Source organism: Schistocerca nitens, chromosome 3, assembly GCF_023898315.1.
Source record: "Schistocerca nitens isolate TAMUIC-IGC-003100 chromosome 3, iqSchNite1.1, whole genome shotgun sequence".
NCBI lineage: Eukaryota > Metazoa > Arthropoda > Insecta > Orthoptera > Acrididae > Schistocerca > Schistocerca nitens.
This window is the reverse complement of record NC_064616.1, coordinates 377691581-377716472: the sequence shown is the minus strand read 5'-3', so window position 1 is coordinate 377716472 and position 24892 is coordinate 377691581. Positions and strand designations below refer to the sequence as shown.

At 40.2% G+C, this 24892-nt stretch overlaps 1 protein-coding gene across 2 annotated transcripts in view; it reads left to right on the top strand.

The window, feature by feature from the left end:
* The window catches only part of LOC126249605 (tRNA:m(4)X modification enzyme TRM13 homolog), a 151269-nt gene that overhangs the window by 71165 nt on the left and 55212 nt on the right, over positions 1-24892 (top strand). For both annotated transcript variants that reach the window (XM_049951271.1, XM_049951270.1), the window contains one exon: positions 20052-20169. In XM_049951271.1, coding sequence (XP_049807228.1) covers positions 20053-20169 — 117 coding nt within the window. In that variant the 5' untranslated portion in view covers position 20052. The remainder of the gene's footprint in view (positions 1-20051; positions 20170-24892) is intronic.

Genomic DNA, 24892 nt, shown 5'->3' with positions numbered 1-24892 from the left:
ATCTCGTCTGGGTGTTTAACTGTATCTGGCTGCAAGGTGTCTTCCCCTCTCAATGGAGGGCAGTATTGTGGTTCCTGCGCTTAAGCCTGGTAAGGATCTGTTGTCCCTTGATAGTTATCAATCAGTCTTGCCAATATCCCTTGCAAGTTATTTGAACTGATGGTGGCTCATTGACTCTCTCGGTCCTCGAATCTCGGGACCTTTTGTGTTCTTACCAGTGCAGCTTTTGGGAGGGACGGTCTCGAATCAATCATGTGCTTCAGTTGGAAACTGCTGTTTGGCAGGCTTATTCTGAGTGCTGCCATCTTGTTGCAGTTTTCTTCGATCATTGTAAGGCCTACTACACGGCTTGCACTGTCACCTGTTACTTGCACTCCCAAGTTTTAAGTGTCCTTCTATTCCTCATCTCTATTAATTGACTCATGGCTTCCGTCGGACTGTTGGTCAACCCTGCTCTGTATGTGAATGATTCCTGTATCTGGACTAGTTCCCACTCTATGACCACTGCACAATGACAGCTTCAGGGTGTCATCCAATGCACTTCTGTATGGACTGTTACACATAGTTTTCAATTATCTTCCCTTAAATCGCAGGTGGCACATTTCTGTGACCATACTATGGTCCTTCCTGATCTGGAGCTGTACCTCGATGCTCAACGCCTGACCATGGTCCCCGTGTTCCATATCTTGGGTCTTCTTTTTATTTTTTGTTTTGACAACAAGTGTGCTTGGTTGCCCAAATCTGCCTTCGGAAGATTGGCTGATTCCATAAACCCACTCTTCTTTGCTTCCTTGCCCACACCTATTGGGGTACGAATCGTTCATCTCTCCTCCGCCTTTATCAGACCTTGGTTCTGACCCATCTGGTCAATGGTCGTGACGTTTATGGCTCAGCTGTCTCTTACACACTGCTCCTCTTCGATCTGGTCTACCATCATGGTATCTGTTTGGCCATCAGTACCTTTCACACTAACCCTGTTGATAGTCTTGTGGTTGATGCTGGAATCCCCACATCACCCCCCCCCCCCCCCAACTTTCATCCCCCCCTTTTCTTCCTTTGTTTCCATGGTCTCACATCCAAGTTTACTATGCTCTCATTACTTGCGCTTTCCCAGCTCACCCCTCCTGTTCGATTCTTTTCATGGCTCCGGGACATTGTCCCCATCCTCCCTCTGGGGGGGTTTGCTGGTTGGGCTTCTTCCTCCTCGTCCTGTTCCCCACGTTCTTTTCGAATCTCCTCCCCCATCCCGTGGTTAGTTCCTGGGCCCCAGGTTCAGATGGATCTCTCTCAGGGTCCAAAAGCCTTCATTGCTCTGATGGCATTCCATTATTTGTTCCAGCAGCTTTTATGGAAGTTATGGATTTTTTTATTTTTATTTTTTTTTTAATTTTTACACCAATAACTCTAAATCCCCCAATCACAAGGGATATGCCTTCACGATTTCTGTTGGCAAAGAGCACCATCTCTTGCTTGCCAAGTGTGGGGTGTTTACTGGACCCTTTGATTTATTAAACAGTTCTCCCTCACCTGAGTGGTGTTATGTACAGACTCGTTGAGTGGCCTTCAGGCTATCGCCTAGTGTTTATCTCACCCTCCTTGGTCTCTGCCAATGACGACCATCTTGCCCATCTTGCTGGTAGTCCATATTTTGCTGGTCTCCCTCACCTTTTGGCCCTTCATACTAAATATGCCCTCCTACTCTCCTTGCCACAGGTGTTAGTGGATGAACATTACATTGTACACCCATTCTCGGTTTTCTTCACTAAAATGGTTTGTCCTCCCAGGTTTATATTCCTTCTGGAATTGGACTCCCTCAGTTAGTGTTGGCATTGGTTTCGTAGGCCTGCTTTTTTTGTGGTCTTTTGTGCTGTTTTGTTCCCCTCTTTCTTATACCTTCCTCCTCTGGTGTTGTCCCCAGTGTGTCATGATCATGAAATGATGTGGGGTTTGGGAAGGGTTGGTGGTGGTGCCTGTCCCCTGTAGCACATTGCTCCTCTGAGACACACCCACCCTGCTCTGCTCCTCCTCCCCACCCCCACCCACCTACAACACAGCAAAGCAAGACATTACAGTCTTCACATGGTTCTTTCTGTTGCACGATTGCAAGGCTGAAATGACAGTGCTTACACTGTTCCCATGTCAACTGGATGATGCTGAGGATGACTATGTGAAACACATCATCTCCAGGGCCAAAGAAGCAAGACATCTGGCTCAGGTACAGAACCTCGACACCGAGGAGAAGGACCAAGAGCACTGCAATGCCAAGCACCAACTAATGAAATGCAGTCCTGAAGACTTGGCACACATATGCCTGTGTGTGGAAAATAGGACTATTGGAAAAGTTCATGAAGTGTTACTTTGGACTGAATTGTAGCCTTCTTCACTTGTTGGACATCACATATGAAGTCTAGGATTGTGACACTTCTCCAAGAAGACAAAAGCACAGAGATATCATCCATGTCTTCCGTAAAGCCCTCCTACTGCCCAGATCAGTGATGGGAGGTTTAAGGAAACTGAAGAACCATGTGATGATTGCGAAGTTTCAACAGAAGGGGCTGTCTCCAATACTCATTGAAATGAAGTGGATGTAGCAACATGACCAGAACACGAGAATCCACCAGTGCCACACTAAAGAAGATTATTGGTGAGCTCTAGATTCATGATGCTGTAGTCAGCACCAATCAGAACTTTAAATCATCGGGTTACTGTTTCTCCAGAAGAGTGAGCAATGCCTTGAGTTGTAGTGCATGTAATGTGGTGTAGAAGTTAGTGTCACTGGTTGGCATGCTGTAGGTCACCAGTTCAAACATTGAGCAAGTTGGCGCAGTGGTTAGCACGCAGGATGGGCATTCGGGAGGACAATGGTTCAATCCCACATCTGATCATCCTGATTTAGGTTTTCTGTGATTTCCCTAAATCGCTCCAGGCAGATGCCAGGATAGTTCCTTTGAAAGGGCATGGCCAACTTCCTTCCCCATCCTTCCCTAATCCGATGTGACCGATGACCTCGCTGTCGGTCTCTTCCCCCAAAACAACCCAACCAGTTCAAACCAGGCCACTGACAGTGATATTCAATGTTTGTAAAAATACCAGCATTCTGGAATATTCGATGTTTGTGTAAATAGCTGCACTCTCTGTCCAGGCATTCAGTTCTGTTCTGGCTGTATGTTGGTGTTCTTAGTGAACTTGCTTTCAGTGCTGAGTGTTTTACTTCATTGACAACCCAGCTTTCAGATTTGGACTTTAGTGTGGTGACAACATGACAGTATCATATTTGGACTTACTTTGAATAACTGGCAGTGTGAGGAATACCATAAATGTGCATTGCTAATGTAATTATTACTAGTGAAAGTTACAGAAGATAGATTGAAATATCATCTGTTTGCAATAGAACTTCTGGAAATGAAGTTTGATACATACATGTATCCAAAACCTTTAGGGTTAAAACTGTACAGATAGCAGAAGATCTTAAACTAACAAAGGAAGGCTGGAACATTTGTATCATGGATTTTCTTCAAACTTTGTACACTTTTAATAGTCCATTAGGACAACATAATGTGCAAATAGGTGATTTTGCAATAATCACAAGAGAAGTTTTATACGTCAGTAATGCACCAGTGTTTTGCAACCATGAACATGAGCTGGCGGTTGTCACATGGTTAGCATTTAAGCTCCACAATTGGTAGATCATGGAATCATGCTCATGTTTCTCTCTCTGTCCCCCCTCCCCCCCTCTCTCTCTCCCCCCTCCCTCCCCACCCCCTCCCGTCTCTCTCCCTCTCCCCCAATACCAGTCATATTATTTCATATATATTACATATGAAAGGTAATATGGTAAAAAGTTACATGTATTTGCATGAACTTTTAGTGAACTTCCAATGTTATTTGGCTGTTTACACATTTTTATTATTACAACAAATATTATGCAGTTTTATTTCTGTAGGCAAGTTAAAGACTTTATCAAGTGTCTTCAAACTTGTTCATGTTTGAATGACAACAAACAAGAAATTGCTTCTTGTGAATATGCTATTAAAATACATTCAATTGTACATTGCCAAATTTCAGCAATGATATTTACGAAAATGTTGTGTTACTCATGGATAGCATCCTAATTGTTGGAAGAAAGAAGTTTTTCAAAATGGCAATGAGGTGCAGTCTTTCATTGTGCAGGCAGGAAAATTGCATTCGTTCGATGTAGTATATGCCATTTTAATTTGTTTTCCATGTCTGCATGAAAAATATCATCCTGCAACTTGTAATGTTGGAAGCACATCAAACAGTTAATTGTACAGTACTGTCATATTCTGGTATATTGTAACTCATTGTGTCATTGAAGAAAATTATTTGTACCTTCATTTATCAACATTTGATTTGGACTTTCCAAACCTGTCCCTTATTCTTGAAACCTGTCTCTGCAGATCGAAGTGCCTTACCCAGTTGCAGAAATAAGGGATTTCAGAAATCATGACAGGCATATGTTTTCAGGAAAACTTTATGTGTTGGGTGTTTACTTGGTGATAAGTATAAATGTAATATTTATTATGATGATAAAAATTAGCAAACAATCAAATAACTCCAGAAATTTAATAAAATTTTATGCAAATACACCTGGCTTTTCATCGTATTATCTTTCAGTTATAATATGTATGAAAGACTATGACTAGTGTTGAGAAAAATATAAATTAAAAAAAAAGAAATACATGAGCAGGACACAGTCCAGCGATCCACCAATTACGGAGCATGCACACTAACCACATGACTGCCCCTATCTCGTGCTCAGGGCTACAATGCAGCAGTACATCACTGACGCATAAAACTTCTCTTGTTATTTTCCCAAAATTGCCTAAGTAATAAATACACCTTACTATTTGCACATTATGTTATCCTAATTGATTACTAAAAGCATATAAAGTTTGAAGTAAATCCATGACCCAAACGTTGTAGCACCCCATCTACGTTCTTTGAGGCAAAGATCCAATTCTTGGAAAGAAGTGTATAGTTTTTTATTGACATAAACAACTTATATCTTATAAAAAAAACACCTTAAACATGCATATCAACTGTTCAAAAAGGTGATGACCGATCTCAGAACATGCTTTTCAATGGCACATAAAATTTTATAGCACTCTCAGATATCATTATTTTCTGTCATGCAGTGAGACTCCATAAGCAAAATATCTATTGTTGACACATCACAGATGGTAGTGTATTGTTTTCCAGGCTAATATCACCATTGCTGATGGATAAACATAAACAAATTACAAACACATGCTTACTGAATTTTGGATCTTGTGCCACCTAATTCCTAATAAATAGGGGAAAGAAAAATAATTGTTTCATTTTATGGACAGTTTTAGTTTTTTTGGCAAATTTGATGTTATTTTCTGATAGTTTTTTTGCAGGTCTGTCATCTTTTATTGTTTTTCAGTGTTTCATTGACAATTAAAATACATCTATCAGTTGTATTATATTTATTAGACAGTACTCATCTCATTTACTTACATTATAGGAAAGAAAAAACACCATTTACCATAAAGCTGTTAAATCAGTCCTTCATCTTCCTCAGCATTTGTCCAGCAATTTAGCAGGGTCCACACTTTCGGCTCTCTCTCTATAACCCCCCCCCCTCTCCCTCCCTCCCTCCCTCTCTCTCTCTCTCTCTCTCTCTCTCTCTCTCTCTCTCTCTCTCTCTCTCTCTCTCTCTCTCTCCCCCCTCCTCCCTCCCTCTCCTGCTCTCTCCATCTCTACCTCTACCTCTCTGCCACTCCCTCTACCACTCCCTCTACCACTCCCTCTCCCTCCCTCCCTCCCTCCACTTGACGCGATCTTGTGCTTGGTCAGGATAGAGACCCACAACTGTGGGAGGTTTATATGGTGATGCACAGACTGTTCCATTGAGATCAAGCAAATTTGAATCATGAAGAACTAAGATACAGTTCATCTCCCTGCAAAAAACCAAGTGTTGTAAGGGAAATGGAGGCCCCTGTGCTCAAAGACAGGTGTATAATAATTGAGATGGTAGCGAAAAAAGTGAAAATGAGTTACAGATCAGTTTTCAGTATCTTGCATGAGATATTGAATGTAACAAAGTTGTCACAACTGCTCACATACATTCAAAAAGCCTGCCGAACCAGGGCAGCAGTAGAAATCGTGCAACTGTGTCAGGCCAATCCAGATGACTTCTTTAGCTGTCTAAACACCATGGATGAGTGGTGGGTGTATCACTATGGCACTGAGACAGAGTAACAAAGCAAGTAGTGCAAACATGTTGTTTCAAAATTGTCAAAAGAAAGATTATCAGTGGGCAAGGTGGTGCTAAGCATTTCTTGGGACTGTCACAGTTTGGTGCTAACAGATAATGCTTGTAAAGGATAATCATCCCAGTAAAATACTGCCGAAATCTCCTGATAAGGTTACAGAAGGCTCTCAAAGAGGCAGTGTCGTGGGAAGCAGCCTGAGGTGAGGCGTTTACTTCATGACAATGCTCCAGCTCATTGTGCACATAACACACTCACTCATGCAACTTCTTTTTGTTTAACTTATTTTGGCAATTTTTCCTTTCGTCCCTTTTCCCCAGTTCATGTTCCCCTATTATTTGTCCTACTCTTCCTTTCCCTACCATTTGATTCCAGTTCACCATAACAATTAAATGTTTGTCTCCCTTAACTATCTGAATACTTTTTTTTTCTCTCATCATAGATTCTTTCAACCTCTTCATTTGCTTGCCTAATAGCTATATAAAGTTGTACTACTGTGGTAGGTATTGGTTTTTATCTATCTTGGGTGTGATAACTCATTCATTATACTGTACATAGTAGTTCACCTGCATTCATATTTGTTATTTATTATTAGACCTACTTGTGCATTACCCCTATTTGATTCTGAGTTGATAACTCCGTACTCACCTGATTACACACTTCAGTGATCCCACTATATTTGACTTCAACCTATCCTTTCCTTTTTTGTGTTGTCTAAGCTCGCTGCTTGATTTGGTACCTAACATTTTATGTTCTGACCTGTGTAACATCTGTTTTCTTTTTCCTAATGAAAACATTCTCCTGGGTCGACATAAACGTTTTCTGGTTATAGTGCCACGTCATAATGTATAAAACTACCGCTGCTAGAGAAAAACCAATGTTTCGGCCACGGTTGAAGTGGCCTTCTTGTGTGTCTACTGGTGCATTTTAGCTGTGCTGTGTCCCTTATAGTTTGTTGTTACTGTTCACTGCCTATGCCATTACATCATAATTTTAAAAAGATAGTTTGTTTCATTGGTCAGTTAAGGAAGAAGGAGAGGGAACTTTATTTTAATAGGTTATTGCAGTGGAGGGAGAGCGTAATCTCTGTTATCTATTGGCTCTTGTGTTATGTGCCATGATTGGTGGCCACTATCGAGTGAGAAGTGGGCTCCTGTTTACCAAATGCTGGACAGCAGCTGTGCAGCATCAGTACTAACCAGTAATGATCATGCCTTGTGTTGACAGTGCGGTCTGTTGGGCTCTGATTGCTGGCAGCGAAGATGGGGAAAGTCTGAATCCATTCTCTCTATTCATGTCCTTCGGGTGGTTAAGTATTTCGATGGCCTCTCTTATTTTGCATTTTGTCATAATCAGCTGCTTGGCCAACTCACAGGCTTCGCTGAATTTTATTTCTTTTCTGCAATCTTGCTGATGTTCTGCCACTGCAGATTTGTTGTGTTGCCCTAGACGAATATAGCGCTCGTCTTCCCGAATGCGTGTTGCTATTGGCCTGCCAGTCACGCTGATGTATGCCTCTCCACATTCGCATTCCACCTTGTACACGCCTGCAGTGTGTAATGCATCCATCTTGTCCTTAGTGAAGCCTAGCACGTCCTGGATACTGTGACCACTATAGAAGGCAGGCTGCACCCCAACCCGGCAAAGGTGTTTGTCTATTCAGTCAGTAACATTTTTCACATAAGGTAAGTCCACTGGTGGCTGCAGTTGTCTATTTCTTGCTTATATTGTTTACTTGTATTCGTTGACAAGGCTGTGTGGATCAACTTATGGGGCTGTAGCCATTGACTAGAAACGTTGTGCATAGCCTTTTAAGCTCAGGTGTTATGTTTCGAGCATCACTTGGACACTGCACATGGATTGCCAAAGAATGGATGACAGAGTTCTTCTGTGCTGGTGGTGGTAGGACTGGGCGTGCAGATAACTGTCTGTATGTGTAGGCTTGCAATATACTCGGAGCCCCAGTGTGCCCTCCGTTGTCCTGTATACTTCAATGTCTAGAAATGGAATTGCCTCATTCTTCTCTCCTTCAATCGTGAACTGTATCTTCCTGTGCTTGTTGTTCAAATATTTGTGAAACTCGTGTAGTTCCATTTCACCATGAGGCCATATAGCGAACGTGTCATCTGTGTATCTGAACCAGCAACGTGGGCGTAAAGGAGCTGAACCAAGGGCCAGCTTCGCCATCTGTCTGCTCGTAGTATTTTCCTTGCCTTTTGAAGTACATTGAAGTCAGGCACAACTCAACCAGGTCACATATGTCTGGGGGAACATTCTCCTGAAGGATGAGAATAGTTTCATCTACTGGCACGTTTGTAAATAGTGACTTCACATCAAAGCTGACCATCATGTCCATAGGTAAAATTGTTTCTCCCTTTAGGTGTTCTATAAAGTGCATTGAGTTCTTCACATACGAGCCTGTTTGCCAACTAGACCGCATTGTCAACACGAGGCACGAGCACTACCGGCAAGTAACTGTCACCACACGGCCGACGTCCAGCATTTGGTAAACAGGAGCCAACTTCTCATTCGATGTTGACCGCGAATCATGGCGCATAACACAAGAGCAAATAGACAACAGAGGCTACACTCTCCCTCCAACGCAATAACCTATTAAAATAAAGTTCTCTCTCCTTGTTCCTTAACTGACCCATCAAATGAACTATCTTTTTAAAATTATGATGTAATGGCATAGGCAGTGAACAGTAACAACAAAATATAAGGGACACTGCATAGCTAGAACACACCAGTGGACCCAGAAGAAGGTCGCTGCAACTGGGGACAAAACATTGGTTTCTCTCGAGCAGCAGTAGTTTTATAGAGTATGACGTGGTACCATACCCAGAAAACTTTTATGCCGACTGCCTCTGGTCATGGAAGCCTACACAGTTATATCCTCCTGGGTGTTCAACATCTGGAGATTTGAAAGAGGAATATTTTATTTCCAGAATATTTCACCGAAGAGGATGCCTTCATTATTAAGCCTTACAATACAAATGCATGCCCTCTAGAAATATAATGTCTCTAGCTTCCCCTTGCTTTTAGCCATTTGCAGTACCAATAAAGTGAGGCAATACTGACTACTGTTAGAATGCCACATCTGACAATCCCACATGCCTGTGCTACTTCTGGAAAGCCCACACCACCTATTCAAGAACCATATGTTCGTTTTCTACTGCAGGTAACTATCTTTTCAGTTGGTTTCTGATAAGTTAAATTTATATAATTGTGCTTCTATCCATGGAATCATGAAAGAAGGTTGTATACATGGAAGAACCCTGGAGATACTAAAAGGTATCAGATAGATTATATAATGGTAAGACAGAGATTTAGGAACCAGGTCATAAATTGTAAGACATTTCCAGGGGCAGATGTGGACTCTGACCACAATCTATTGGTTATGACCTGTAGATTAAAACTGAAGAAACTGCAAAAAGGTGGGAATTTAAGGAGATAGGACCTGGATAAACTGAAAGAACCAGAGGTGGTAGAGAGTTTCAGGGAGAGCATAAGGGAACAATTGACAGTAATGGGGAAAGAAATACAGTAGAAGAAGAATGGGTAGCTTTGAGGGATGAAGTAGTGAAGGCAGCAGAGGATCAAGTAGGTAAAAAGACAAGGGCTAGTAGAAATCCTTGGGTAACAGAAGAAATATTGAATTTAATTGATGAAAGGAGAAAATATAAAAATGCAGTAAATGAAGCAGGCAAAAAGGAATACAAACGTCTCAAAAATGAGATCGACAGGAAGTGCAAAATGGCTAAGCAGGGATGGCTAGAGGACAAATGTAAGGATGTAGAGGCTTATCTCACTAGGGGTAAGATAGATACTGCCTACAGGAAAATTAGAGAGGCCTTAGGAGATAAGAGAACGACTTGTATGAATATCAAGAGCTCAGATGGAAACCCAGTTCTAAGCAAAGAAGGGAAAGTAGAAAGTTGGAAGGAGTATATAGAGGGTCTATACAAGAGCGATGTACTCGAGGACAATATTATGGAAATGGAAGATAATGTAGATGAAGATGAAATGGGAGATACGATACTGCGTGAAGAGTTTGACAGAGCACTGAAAGACCTGAGTCAAAACAAGGCCCCCAGAGTAGACAACATTCCATTGGAACTACTGACGGCCTTGGGAGAGCCAGTCCTGACAAAACTCTACCATCTGGTGAGCAAGATGTATGAGACAGGTGAAATACCCTCAGACTTCAAGAAGAATATAATAATTCCAGTCCCAAAGAAAGCAGGTGTTGACAGATGTGAAAATTACCGAACTATCAGTTTAATAAGTCACAGCTGCAAAATACTAACACGAATTCTTTATAGACGAATGGAAAAACTAGTAGAAGCCAATCTCGGGGAAGATCAGTTTGGATTCCGTAGAAACACTGGAACACGTGAGGCAATACTGACCTTACGACTTATCTTAGAAGAAAGATTAAGGAAAGGCAAACCTACGTTTCTAGCATTTGTAGACTTAGAGAAAGCTTTTGACAATGTTGACTGGAATACTCTCTTTCAAATTGTAAAGGTGGCAGGGGTAAAATACAGGGAGCGAAAGGCTATTTACAATTTGTACAGAAACCAGATGGCAGTTATAAGAGTCGAGGGACATGAAAGGGAAGCAGTGGTTGGGAAGGGAGTAAGACATGGTTGTAGCCTCTCCCCAATGTTATTCAATCTGTATATTGAGCAAGCAGTAAAGGAAACAAAAGAAAAATTCGGAGTAGGTATTAAAATCCATGGAGAAGAAATAAAAACTTTGAGGTTCGCCGATGACATTGTAATTCTGTCAGAGACAGCAAAGGACTTGGAAGAGCAGTTGAATGGAATGGACAGTGTCTTGAAAGGAGGATATAAGATGAACATCAACAAAAGCAAAACGAGGATAATGGAATGTAGTCAAATTAAGTCGGGTGATGCTGAGGGAATTAGATTAGGAAATGAGACACTTAAAGTAGTAAAGGAGTTTTGCTATTTGGGGAGCAAAATAACTGATGATGGTCGAAGTAGAGAGGATATAAAATGTAGACTGGCAATGGCAAGGAAAGCGTTTCTGAAGAAGAGAAATTTGTTAACATCGAGTATAGATTTAAGTGTCAGGAAGTCATTTCTGAAAGTATTTGTATGGAGTGTAGCCATTTATGGAAGTGAAACGTGGACGATAAATAGTTTTGATAAGAAGAGAATAGAAGCTTTCGAAATGTGGTGCTACAGAAGAATGCTGAAGATTAGATGGGTAGATCACATAACTAATGAGGAAGTACTGAATAGGATTGGGGAGAAGAGAAGTTTGTGGCACAACTTGACCAGAAGACGGGATCGGTTGGTAGGACATGTTCTGAGGCATCAAGGGATCACCAATTTAGTATTGGAGGGCAGCGTGGAGGGTAAAAATCATAGAGGGAGACCAAGAGATGAATACACTAAGCAGATTCAGAAGGGTGTAGGTTGCAGTAGGTACTGGGAGATGAAGAAGCTTGCACAGGATAGAGTAGCATGGAGAGCTGCATCAAACCAGTCTCAGGACTGAAGACCACAACAACAACAACATCCATGGAGGTAGTTTAGTGTACTGTCTTATACATAAGATCACTTAAAAATTGCCTAAAAGGTAGAAACCAGTCCTGAACCATTAAACTAAATACAGAAAAAGTGGAAATAATAGCTTCTTTTAACCACATGTTAGTTTGACCTTTCAACAGATACCCCTCCAATGTGCTTGCACCATCTGTATTGTTGAAGCAAGAATGGCACACCACCATGGCAAGATCAATTGTTTTGTGGGGGTAATCTGTGCAATTGCAATGACCTCTGTGTCTGGATGGATAAGTGGTTAGAGCATCAGCCCAGCAAGCAAGAGACATGGGTTCAAATCCTGGTCTGGCACAAAATTTTAAACTTTTCCCATTGGTTTAAATCAATGCCCACTTGACGTTAATGTCTGTAATTCCTTTTTGTCTTAAAAGGCTGTAGTGAAACGAATGGTGTTCCGAGCATTGTAGTGTGCTCTACATACATCACAGAATGATAAAACGTTGTAGGTATGTTCATTAATCAGTGCACTCAAGGAGTGTGCTGGAGAAAATAATAGTTCCAATTTTTTACTTTTTGACACGGAGTGAAAATATGGCACTGTAAGTAGCCAGAATGTGAAATGTTTCCTGTTTTGATGTCTGTATGCTGTTTGTTGCTTGGTGATGCATGTTGATTTCTTTTGTGAAGTGAATATTGGTATAAAGGCTTAAGAAGGTTGAAGCATTCCTCACAATACACTATGGCTGTTGAGAAGAAAGCCCGTGCACTGCTGGTAAAGTTGTTGTAGCAGAATGGCAGCAGTAGCAGTGATGCATTCTGAGAATATTGCCATCAGGAACAGCTGTGAAGAGGTCCCATGTCAATAAATGGTCTAAATAATGCGATCAAGAAATTTGAAGAAACAGGTGAATTTGGTGGTGCAGCAAGGAGAGGGAGGCAGCCAATTCCCGTGGCAACTGATGAAGTTGCTGTAGCTATAGCTGACTGTGCAGTGCATTCTGCAGCCAGTGCTTTAGCTGTGTCATCGGAATTGTCTGTCCCATGGTCAATTGTTCAGAAGATATTGTGACGCATTTTACACTGGTATCCCTACAAGATACAGAATGTGCACCAAATGACATTCCAAAATAGGCTGCAATGACGTGACATTGCTCTTTTGTTTTTTGGCACACATGGAAATCAAAGACATGTGGCCAGGGAATATTCTTTGGATGGCTGAAGCATATTTTTTCGAAATAGCTCATGTGTGAACTGCCAGATATCGGTGTCTAATGGGCACGATATCTCGTCAAACAACCATGTTGCCATCATCGGATGAACTGATGAACCAGTATGCTGGGAGGAACAGAAGAATCACATTTTACCTTGTATGGTGCCATGAATGCACTGTTGCATATGGGGTTCTACTCCATTATATGATCTGTAGGAACATTCACTGCACTGAGCTTATGTGACTGCGTGGTGTGTTTCCACAAGCTCCTTCATTCTCGATCCATTTTTATTTGAAGAAATGACACCTCGCAGGCCTGTTAGGGGTTCAGTGACATCTCCATCTTATAAGGACCTCCCTGTGTGCAACATTTGAGTCCAGTTTTGCAAGAACACAATTGTGTCCAAACCACTACTTTAAAGCCAGAGAGGGTAACACTTCATGTTGCTTTCTAGATGAAAGATTAGCTTCGAGGAACCTTCATAATGACTGCACCACCTCTAGGCAATTTCAAGATGTGTGGCCTTCCAGATCCCTTGACGTAAGTCCATGTGACTCATGGTTGTAAGGCACCTGAAAGATTGTGTCTACCAGGATATATCTGGACTCTCCCTGATCGGAAGGATAGCATATGATGACATATGGCTCTCATTACACCAGACATGCTGTAAGCAACTGCTGATCATACTGTGCTACAGATGCAGAATGTGACTTGAGTCAAGAGACCATATTGAACACACATTGTTGCTTGTGACTATATCGTAGTAAACATGCCAGGACTACCATCATCATGTGTTTGATTGTTCTGCCCCTTTTCCTGCACTCACAGCACATTCTGCATGTTTGCAGCTAGTGACAGATAGTGGCACTATTATTTTTTCAGCACACTCTGCAAGTGCAGTGATTAATGACCTTACCTCTGATGTTTCTGTGTCCTGTGTTGTACACAGCCCACACTGTAGCATTCAGAACACAGTCAGTTTAATTATAGCCACTGAATATGTCAAATGAAATGCTAATCATACATATATGAGGAATAGGAGTGGCCCCAAAACTGAACACTGTGATACTGCGTATTGCTTTCTTCTCAGTCACTAAGATTTTTCTCTCCTTCCCTTTACAGTCTTTATCATTGGAAGCAGGTTTTCTAATTATTATGTGATCAAGGAATACTGCATTCATTCTGTTGCTGTAGCAGCACTAAGAAGATGAGTAGTTTAGATATCACTACAAATGGTGTTGAAGCTAAAACACTAAAATATCCCATAGATGAGAGGAGTCCATTACAGTTTGACATAGGATTTGCAAATGAATCAGTGCCACACTTAACCATAATTTACCTCAAATACACTTTTGGTGATGGGAATGAGCATGGATTTCAGTAGTATTTATTGTGTGAAATGCAACTGCTGATGTTCACATGTTATCGAAAGGGCCACAGATAGAAGTAACCAGGTGGGTAGCTTGTGTCTAGATTTTTTGAAAAACTTTTATTTCAGTGCCAAACTGAAGTCTACCAAGGAAAATATGTTTGTATGAGAGATCTTTGCACTTTTGTTACTGGCAGGACTCCACATACTAGTAACCATTCAGATCTTAACAAAATACTTGCCTGCTACTGAAACTGGAAGTTAGCCCTCAAGTAAAGAAAAGCAAAATGCACTTCACTAATTGTAAAAACATAGTAGCCTTTCAACGCACAACTGAATTGCTGCTGCACTGTCATGAGACACATAAAGGCATGGTTTTAGGTAAAGCAAATTGCAGAGATCCATTAATTGGCAGGATACTGGGAAACTAAAGTGCGCGTCATATATCTTGGCGGCCGAGTTTAGGTTCGTTCTGCGCATCTGACGTCACAAAACACAGTCAGCCAATGAACAGAGAACGACGTTGCCAGATCTCGACTGCAGTGCAGAGCACGGACGAGTATCTTCAGTTTTAGAAACGTTCAGTCATAAATAAAGTAATAGAACAAAAGCAATGTCTTGATAGCAGACTTTATTTTATAGAAAGTTTGGAAAAAGCATTCTTTATACCAATTGCTTCATATTCTATTAATTAATTAAACCAAACAAGCAATAAGACTCCTAATTCAGGCGATAGCAAGGAAAGGTGTTTGTTTCAATCTCACGAACTGCTTTTTCGCAATAAAGAACAGCGGTAATTGTTTATTTCCTATTGTACTTCGAAGAAGCGTGAGTAATTCATAATCATACCAACAGTGTTTATAAGTAGTTGCGAGCAGTGTTAACGTCGATATGGAGTTATACTGTTCAACGAGCAGAGGTAGCGTAACGGTTAAGGTGTTGAGGTGCCAAGTGAAAGGTTATAAGTTCAAACCTTGTGCGGTGCTTAATATTTTCTTTATTTAAAAACAATATTGGAGTGCCTTACTTCACGAATTTTATTCGTTTGAATGAAATTTCTAGTGCTTTGCCTCTTCATTAACTTTTTCGCTGCTGCAGACACGTGCTCCCCGCATTCCGCGCTGTGCGCGATTTTGTCATCACTGCACTTCTCGCCTGTGCAGACACATGGTGTTCCCACTGCTTTGACACACTTATCATTCGATTTCACAAAAACTATTTGGCCAAAAAAATTGATTTTTACACGTCTTCTTTACTGATACCTTGCCCCCATAAATGACTTAATTTTGTTTTGATGCGCAGCATTAAATGTAGTAAACCATTGCACGAAATTTTGAAGAGTTTGCAGAGGTAAAAGTCCATAGCGTATACTTTCCGTATGGTCGATTTTAGTTGCCACAATGTTGAGAATGAAATGTGGACAAGATACCTAAATTTCATATAATATTTACTGTATAACAATATCTCATTTAATTTAAGTACCACATAGGTGTCGTATGTAATATTGAGAAATATTCCGTCTTTCGCGACTGTAATAAAAGTTTTATTTACACAGGGCGCGTTTGGCTTTATTTTAAAGCACTTCCATCGGTAAAAGGTATGGCACATACACGATGGTATTCATGTTCTATTTCTTGTTTTTGTTCCACAGTCGCAGTTTTACCAATGGTATTGAAATATATCCCTCTTCTGCAACTGTAATAAGCGACTTATTTAGACCAGACGCGTTTCTCTCTTTTGAAGCATCATAAGAGGACTGTATTTTGTATCCTCCATTGCCAAGTCACCTTTAGTAGTTTTGTGCTGCGGTAGCACAATATTCAACGTTTGTGTTGGCTCATCAGTGTTTTAGCAAATAAATGCTGTTTGTGTGTGCCACACACAAAATTATATTTGACATAGCTCTGAGCACTTCACTGACAGACGGTATATTCAAGTCCTAATGTTTTTGTAAGTCCACAGTTTTGTTTAATGTATTTTGTCTACTTCCTTTTGATTGACTGAAGTGCTTTAAAATAAAGCCAAACGTGCCCAGTGTAAGTAAAACTTTTGTTACAGTCGCGAAAGGTGGAATATTTCTCAATATTACATACGACATTTATGTGGTACTTAAATTAAATGAAATATATAGGTATCTTGTCCACATTTCATTCTCAACATTGTGGCAACTAAATCGACCATCCAGAAAGTTTACTCTATGGACTTTACCTCTGCAAACTCTTCAAAATTTCGTGCAATGGTTTACTATATTTAATTCTGCATGATAACTGCGTTGAACATCGAAACAAAATTAAGTCATTTATGGGGGGAAGGTATCAGTTAAGAAGATAGGTAAAAATCTAATTTTTGAGCCAAATAGTTTTTGTGGAATCGAATGATAAAGAGTGTCAAAGCAGTCGGAACACAGTGTGTCTGCACAGGCGAGCAGTGCAGTGACAAAATCGCCCACAGCGCGGAATGCAGGGAGCACGTCTTCGTAGCAGCGAAAGGGTTAATGCGGCCGTGGTGGCTATACTTCATGAACTGCGCGCTCCCCCCTAAACGTAAGCTTGCGAACTATGCTATACTATGGCGCTGCTTCTCTTGGCGCGTGCGTCGTGTGCAACTGGCAACGCAGCAATCTCCCGCGTCTAGGCGGGCATGTGCGAGCCGCCAAGATAAAAGAATTGAACTATAGTTTCTCTACTAAAGGAAATCCCTACACAACACTTGTACAGCCCATATTAAAATTAAAAGGAGACATCGAAGATAGACAAATGAGGACAGTATAAATGGTCTCACACTTCTTTGCCTTATAGGAGAGTGTAACAGAATCATTGAAAGATTCTAGCTGTGGGTGAAGTAAGGTGCATAATGCGTAATATCTAGCAAAACACAACTAAAAACTTCTAAAATCTCATTTTCATGTTCAAAAGCTGTGAATATTCTACAATTTTGTACTTATCTCTTCTTAAACAGTGTGAAGATAAATTTTCAACAGGATGGAACATAAAGAGATATAAATGTAGGGAACAGTAAAATGTTTGCAGTAAAAGGTTTGCAGATTTTAGATGTAAATGTAGAGATTTCACCCTAACTCTTTTTGTGGGCATAATGTGTCATCGCATCAGTTATTTGCCATACAGTATAAATCTAATTTCCAGGCTGTGTACAGAAGTTTAATTATGAGGGGTAGTCTGATGTAAACCAAACACCTGCCACAGTGGGACCCTGAGGTGGTTCCATTCAAAACTAATCACCGTATACATTAAGACATTAATCCCATTGGGAAATGAATTGACCAATTCCTGTTTCGTACAACACTGTCAGCTGCTGAGGGATACACAACTGTACCCACTCTTGTACTTCATTGTGTGATTGAAACTACCATACACACATCTTTCTTCGGGTTGCCAAAGATGTGAAAATCACATGGAGAAAGATCCGGGCTGTGCAGAGTGTGTTGTGTTTCCCAACCAAATAGCTAAAGCATAGCCTTTGTCCAATTGGCAGTGTGGGGCAGGCATTATCGTGGAACAGTATGGTTCCACCCAACAGCATTCTGACAGCCCAAGAACAAATGACAAAGCCAATAGTGGGAATATCTCATATCTTCTCCATCAAAGAAATCAGAAGCTGTTCACACAAGTTCTGGTAAAGTCATGATGACCTTCCTCTTTGACTGCAGGGTTACTCTGGTCATAGAGTTCATCGAGCGTGGAACCACAATCAATTCACAGTGCTGTGAAGACACTTTTCAGAAACTATGATGTGCCTTAAAGTCAAAATGGTCAGAAATACTGTTGTACAGAACCCTCGTGTTGTACAATAACCCGCACCCCCCATACTGCCAATCAGATGGCTACATTTCAGTGATTTGGTTGCAAAACACTGCAGAATTCTCTGTACAACCTGAATCCTTCACTGTGTAATTTTCACATCTTTGGTGACCTGAAGAAAGAGAACTGCATGGACGTTGGTTTCAGATGGTTGAGGAAGTGCAAGGGTGGGTGCAGATATGGATATGTCTGCGGCTGACCATGTTCTACAAAACAGGAATTGATTGTCTCATCTCCCAGTGGTGTAAATATCTTAAACTGTGTAGTGATTACTTTTGAGTGGAACCATTCCATAGTCCTGTTGTGACAGGTGTTTGGTTTTCATTTGATTTCCCCCATGTAGAAGCATGCTGGTAGCCAATTGCCTCCATTGAAGACTGTGTACAGTGCCTGTAGAGACAGGACATAACTAACATTATTGGGGCATGCCTCTGCTTTTCATCAAAATCGTAATGGCACCAACAGGTAATAGGGGAATTCATGAAAATTGTCTCCAGGTAATTGAAAGGAAATATGGGAATGGTGCACGCCTATTGTCAGTGTTGGTCATGTGGTGAAAATGTGCCCACTTGCTCAGCCTGTTGATCTTGTTATGCGACAACGTGTTGACCAATTTCAGGACAGTAGCCACCATTGTACTGGCAACAGAAATATCAATTTTGCACCCCATGATTTCAGAGACACAATCCTTCTCTTCGAGAATTAAACTGTGGGATCTTGGCTGCTGCATAGCTCTTGCTGCCTATGCATTGCTGGAAAGTTAGGTGCTGGCCAAAATTCACTGTAATGCTTACAGAAATCTCTCTCTTTCCACCAGGCTGTGCAGGTTGTGAAGAAAGTAAATTTTTTACCTCATGTAATCTATAAGATGGGGAGAGTTATCAAAAAAGATGTGCAAGGTTATATTTTCCTTCCATTTTATCTCATTGGTAAAGCAGTGTGTAATGTGGGGAACAAGTAGATAGGTATTTGATAACATAATGAGTTCCGAGATCCCCTTTGACTGTGTGAATCATAGTAAAAGTTTATGCAGCCACAAAGAAGTCAAAAAATACCAAAATCAGAGGATCATGTTGCTACTCTGTGCATGCTGGCTGCTCTAATCACAGCTGGTGGAGCGGCTGCTGTAGTTCATTCAAGTGAAATGTACTTCAGAATTTCAGATGTCTTTCCAGAGTTTCTTGTTATGGTGGTTGGATAGCCATTTCACAGGATATGAAAAACAGATAACTTTTTAAAGAGCATCTGTTGAATTAAATGCTGTGTGAAGCAGTGTAATGGATATTAACAGTAAATAAAGTAATATGTTATGTTGCTGGCATTTTGAACATGCTGTAGTAGTAGATTTTTGGCTGATGCTGTAAGAGAACTCATTAATATTATTTCCTTGCAGTTAGGAGAGCAGGTGTAAATTGAGAACTTACGTTGAAATTTGGCAGCTGACAACTGAATTTCTGCAAGAAATGTACACAATTAACATGCATCAATTTTTTCGAGTTACTCTCTCTCTCTCTCTCTCTCTCTCTGTGTGTGTGTGTGTGTGTGTGTGTGTGTGTGTGTGTGTGTGTGTGTGTGTGTGTGTGTGTGTGTGTGGCCCGGGGGGGGGGGGGGGGGGAGATGCACGGCCATCCTTCTGTGAGGTGGGTTAATTGTTTTATTGTTTTACAGTGCAAGTACTAACGTATTTAAAATTATTGTGTGGTCTTAATGATAATTTATTTTGGTTGCATGCACACTAGGGTACTGTTAATTAAATTTATATTTCATCAAATTAAATTAGTAAATTTTTGAGCTTATAAATTTAGGAAGTAAAATGAAGCTGTGAAAGACAGTTAATTAAAATTTATTGCTTTTTACAGGATGGCTGAAACCAATCATTGCAACTTTTTCTTGGAGAAAAAGAACAGATTCTGCAGAATGCTTACCAAAGACGGAAGTGACTATTGTGGTGAACATCAAACATTTGCACCTACTGAAGTAAGTAGTTCACTTATGTGACATAAATGTATTAAATACGTTGAAGGAGCAAACTGTGCATGAAGGAAGCAGAGGGATCGTAGATGTAATTATCAGTATAGTAATTTTTGATGGGCTGAAGTGTCGTGGAGCTCGACTGATTTAAAATAAAGGTGGAAGGAGAGTTGTGTCTAGAAATGGAATAATTTGTGCTCATGTGACTCATGTTAGTGAAAAAATTTAGCCAAACGCAGCTGTGAAAATTCCCATTCAATAAGACACCTTATTCCACTGCCTCACTCATTTTAGTTGCCTCAGTATGAGACCAAGACATTATATCTTTCTGTTACAATGTTACTTCAGTTATGCTTAATCATTCTTGGCGTGTATGAGGGCTGTTCAAAAAATAAGGTGACTTTTCAAATTGCGTGGACAACGTGTATTTGATTATCAATCTTTTCTTTTGTTATGTTGGTTCACATGTCCTGAACATATATTCACAGTTTCAAGTGTACAGCATACTTCATTTGTTTTTCACAGGTAGAAAGGTTAGATGTGTTTTAGTATGCTCAGTGATTTTTGATCATTATAAAAAATGGAGCAAAGAATTTGCATAAAATTTTGTGGGAAACATTTGAAATGTTGACATTGGCATACAGTGAGTCTGCTGTAAGTAAAAACAAATGTTTACAAGTGGTACAAGCTCTTCCAAGATGGCCAAGAAGATGCAAATGACAAACTTCACTCTAGGACACCCCAGCACATCAACAACAGATGATAACGTTGAAGCTGTGAAGGAAATTTTTTTGGAAAGTTGTCAGATTACCGGAAGAGAAGTTGCTGAGAATGTTGGCATATCGGTCAGCTCGTGTCATGCAATTTCTTCGTATGTTTTGGGCATGTGTCACCGAATTTTGTTCCAAAACTTCTCAATTTTGATCAGAAGAACTGTCACATGAGCATTGCTCAGGAGCTCTCGAACGATGTCAGTGATGATCCTGATTTACTCAAAAGGGTCGTAACTGGTGATGAAACATGGGTTTATGGTTATGATGTTGAAACCAAAGCCCAAGTGTCCCAATGGAAGCATCCCGGAGAGCCAACACCCAAAAAAGCATGCCAAGTTCAATCAAATGTCAAAGTTTTCCTCACTGTTTTTTTTTTTTTTTTTTTTTTTCAATTACCATGGTGTAGTGGATCATGAATTTTTGCCTCAAGCTTGTAGGGTCAATAAGGAGTATTATCTTGACATTATGTGTTTGCAAGAAGCAATATGCAGAAAATGTCTGGAATTGTGGAAAAACAATTCATGGCTTTTGCATTATGACAATGCACCTGCTCATTGGCCAAAAACAACACAACAATCATGCCTCGGCCACCAAATTAACCGAATTTGTCCCCCTGTGACTTTTTCCTCGTCCCAAAACTGAAGAGACCTATGAAAGGATGAAGATTTTCAACGGTTGAATAATTAAAAACTGCATTAGTGGAAGTACTCAAGGCTGTACCAAGAAGTGCTTATGAGAAGTGCTTTGAGGACTGGAGGAAGTGTTGGCATAAGTGTACTTTTTTGGATGTGCCACCACAGAGATCTGGTTTTTATATACTCTCCTCAGCACCTCTCCATTGATAACACTGTCTCTACAGCTGATCTCCAACATCCCCCAGTGTCACCAAACCTCCAGGGCTTCTAGCAATCTTCTCTCTTGATTTCATGTTGTCCAAGTTTCACACCCATATGGAACCACCATTCAAACAAATGTTTTCATGACCCATTGCTTTGTTTCCAGACTGGTGTTCTTGCTGATGAGTAAGTTCTTCCTCAAATTAAACACAGTTTTAGCCTACTGCATCCTGCTTACAATTTCTTTCTGGTTTCTACCACCCCTTGTGATCCTGCATAACAAATAGATAAATTCCTCTATCATTTGTAACTCCTCTCTTTCAATTCTTATTCTTAAAGGTCCATACTGTCCTTCAGCTCTACATTTCATTACTGCAATCTTTCACTTGTTTATTCCCTACCATACTGACTGCAGAAAATCCTTTCCATTGTGTTGAGGACCTTCTCTAACTTTTCTCTTGTCTCCATGATCACACAAATATAATCTGCATAATGTAGCACATATATCTTCCGCCCATTGATTTTGATCCCCACCTCAGGTTTTTCATGAATTTGGTCTACAGCTTCCTGGATGTAAGCATTGAATATAAGAGGAGAAACGGCACATCATTGTCTCACACCTTTTCTAATTTTTGCTTCTTGTTCCTGATGAAAATTCATAATCATAGCACTTTTTTTTTATGGAAGCTGTGTATCACCCACATGTCTTTCTGTTTTAGTTCTGTTTTCTTCAAGATTGTGAATATCTCTTGCCAGACCTTTTGCAGATTTACAAAGGCAATATAAGTTGATTCACTTTTCTGTATTTTTACAGTAAGAAGCTTCAGTTCCAGGAACACTTCTCTTGTTCCTAATCCCCTCCTGAATACAAACTGATTTTCGTTCAGTTTATCCTCCACCTTCCTCAGAATTAGCTTGTAATAATTTTTGATGCATGCGATATTAGGCATAAGGTTCGGTACTGTATAAATTTTGTAACTGCTGCCTTCTTCAGTTTAAGAACCATGATGCATTTCTGGAAATCAGTTGCTGTCTCTAATTTTTTTATAGTTGGATCTAATTAGTTTCAGCAGCATCATTTTCATGTTGTCACCAACATTCTTCGTTAGTTGTGCAGGAATGTTGTCAGTACCCATTGTTGGTTCTCCCATGGATCTTTAAGAGCTTTCTCAAATTCTTCTTGCAGGATGTCATATCCTTTGTCATCTTTGTCTACTTGCTCTTCTTTTCCTATTACGTCTGCTGATAAAGGTGTTCCATCATACAGTTCTTCAATGTATTCTTTCCATCAGTCCACCAGTTTCCTCATTGTATTCTACTGTACCCAAGTTGGTTGTTTTGTGTTTATTAAAAAATTTATTTGCTGTACTGTAGGCTATATCATTTCTTCCATTTCACATATTTTCTTCCACTTCTCTTTGCATTTCCTGAAGAAAGTCTTTGCTTTCTCAGCTTTTCTATTGACTAAATTCTGTAATCTTCTGTATTCAGCTTTTCATTGTTTGTCAGCTGCATTTTTGTATAGTTTTCTGTTTTTGACAAGCTGAATAACATCTGCTGTAATCTATTTCCTCTTGTCGTTGGGGTTAGCTTTTCCAACTATCTTTCCGGCTGCTTTTTATTTTATTTTATTTATTTATTTGTTTATTTTTTTCTGAATTTGGCCAAATATAGACTGCTAAGAACTAAAGACTTCTTGGCTTTTCTTCTCGTCTCCTCCCAGAACATCTTCATTCTCTCACTCCCCCCCCCCCTCCCTCTTCCCTCCCCCACACCCATGAAATGATCCATTTTGGCCTCCTGTGTGGTGGTTTCTCTTGAAATGATTTTATATTGTTAACCCTGCTTCTGAACTCTCTTCTATTGTGAGCCATCTGTGGTGTAATTCCAACTTCCGTTGCATAGCTCTTCACCTCATCACAGATTTACTTGTGGCCCATGATGTAGTTGATGATACTTTTGATCAGTCTGCATTCATCTGTCCTTAGTGGGTGTCCATAGTACTTCAGCCTCTGCTTCCTCATTGTTTCTTGTGATCTTTTCAGTGTACTTGTAGAGTTCTGGATTTTTCCTTTTCTTCCAAGTCCATCAGTGGTCTTCTGTGGTCTGAGTATTTTCCTAAGAATCTTTCTTTCTTTCTTTTTGAGTTCATAAAGTACCCTGTTTTTATTTTAAATAAGACACTCTAAAGCATACAGTCCTTCAGGTTGTACTACAGTTACAGGTCTGATTTTGGCCTTGTAGGATAACACCTGTTTGCTGTACTTGTTGTGTGTTACCTTGTAGGCCAGGTCTAGTACTGTGGCTCTACCTTTGTTTTCCTCCTTATCCATTCTGTTGGGTTGGATCCATTCCCCCAGGTGTCTGAACTTTTATATTCTTTTAATCTTCCCATGTTTTACTTCCATGCATTTTTCAATTTGATGCCTGTACTATCCTTTCATAGGAGATTTGAAGACTAATTTTTTCTGTGATTTCATGAAGATTCTCAAGCATCTTCTCAGTGTCTTCTTGGGAGTTGGCTAAGAGAGCAGGGTCGTAGGCAAAAGCTAAACACTTGATTTACAGGTTATGTCTTTTCCTCCCATGACATATTCCTCTTATTCCTTCCAAATTCAGAGTCTGTTCCCGAGTTTTCGCTATTTTCTCCACATGAAATTGAAGAGAACTGGGGATAATCAATCTCCTTGTCTGACCCTTGTCTTAATTTCAAATGGATCAGAGATTTCTCCGAAAAACTTGACTTTTGAGGTCAGTATTTGTTTAATGATTTCTCTCATTTTTTGTCAATTCCAAACACTTCCAAGGTTCTAAATAATATTTGTCTGTCTATTGAGTCGTATGCCTTTTTGAACTCACCTCAGTGTTCTAGCTCCTTAGAGCTCTTGTTCACAGAATGCTTTTTACACTGAATATTTGTTTGGTACATGACCTTCCTTTCTTTAAACCGGGTTCGTATTCTCCAATGAGGTGATCAGTGTGTTCTTCATCTCTGCTCAACAGGGCTCTAGAGAGTAGCTTATAAGTGATTGGAAGTAGAGGAACCCCCCTGTAATTATTTAGATCAATTTCATTACCTTTTTTATGAAGAGGGTGTAAGAGTAGACATTTCCAGTCATT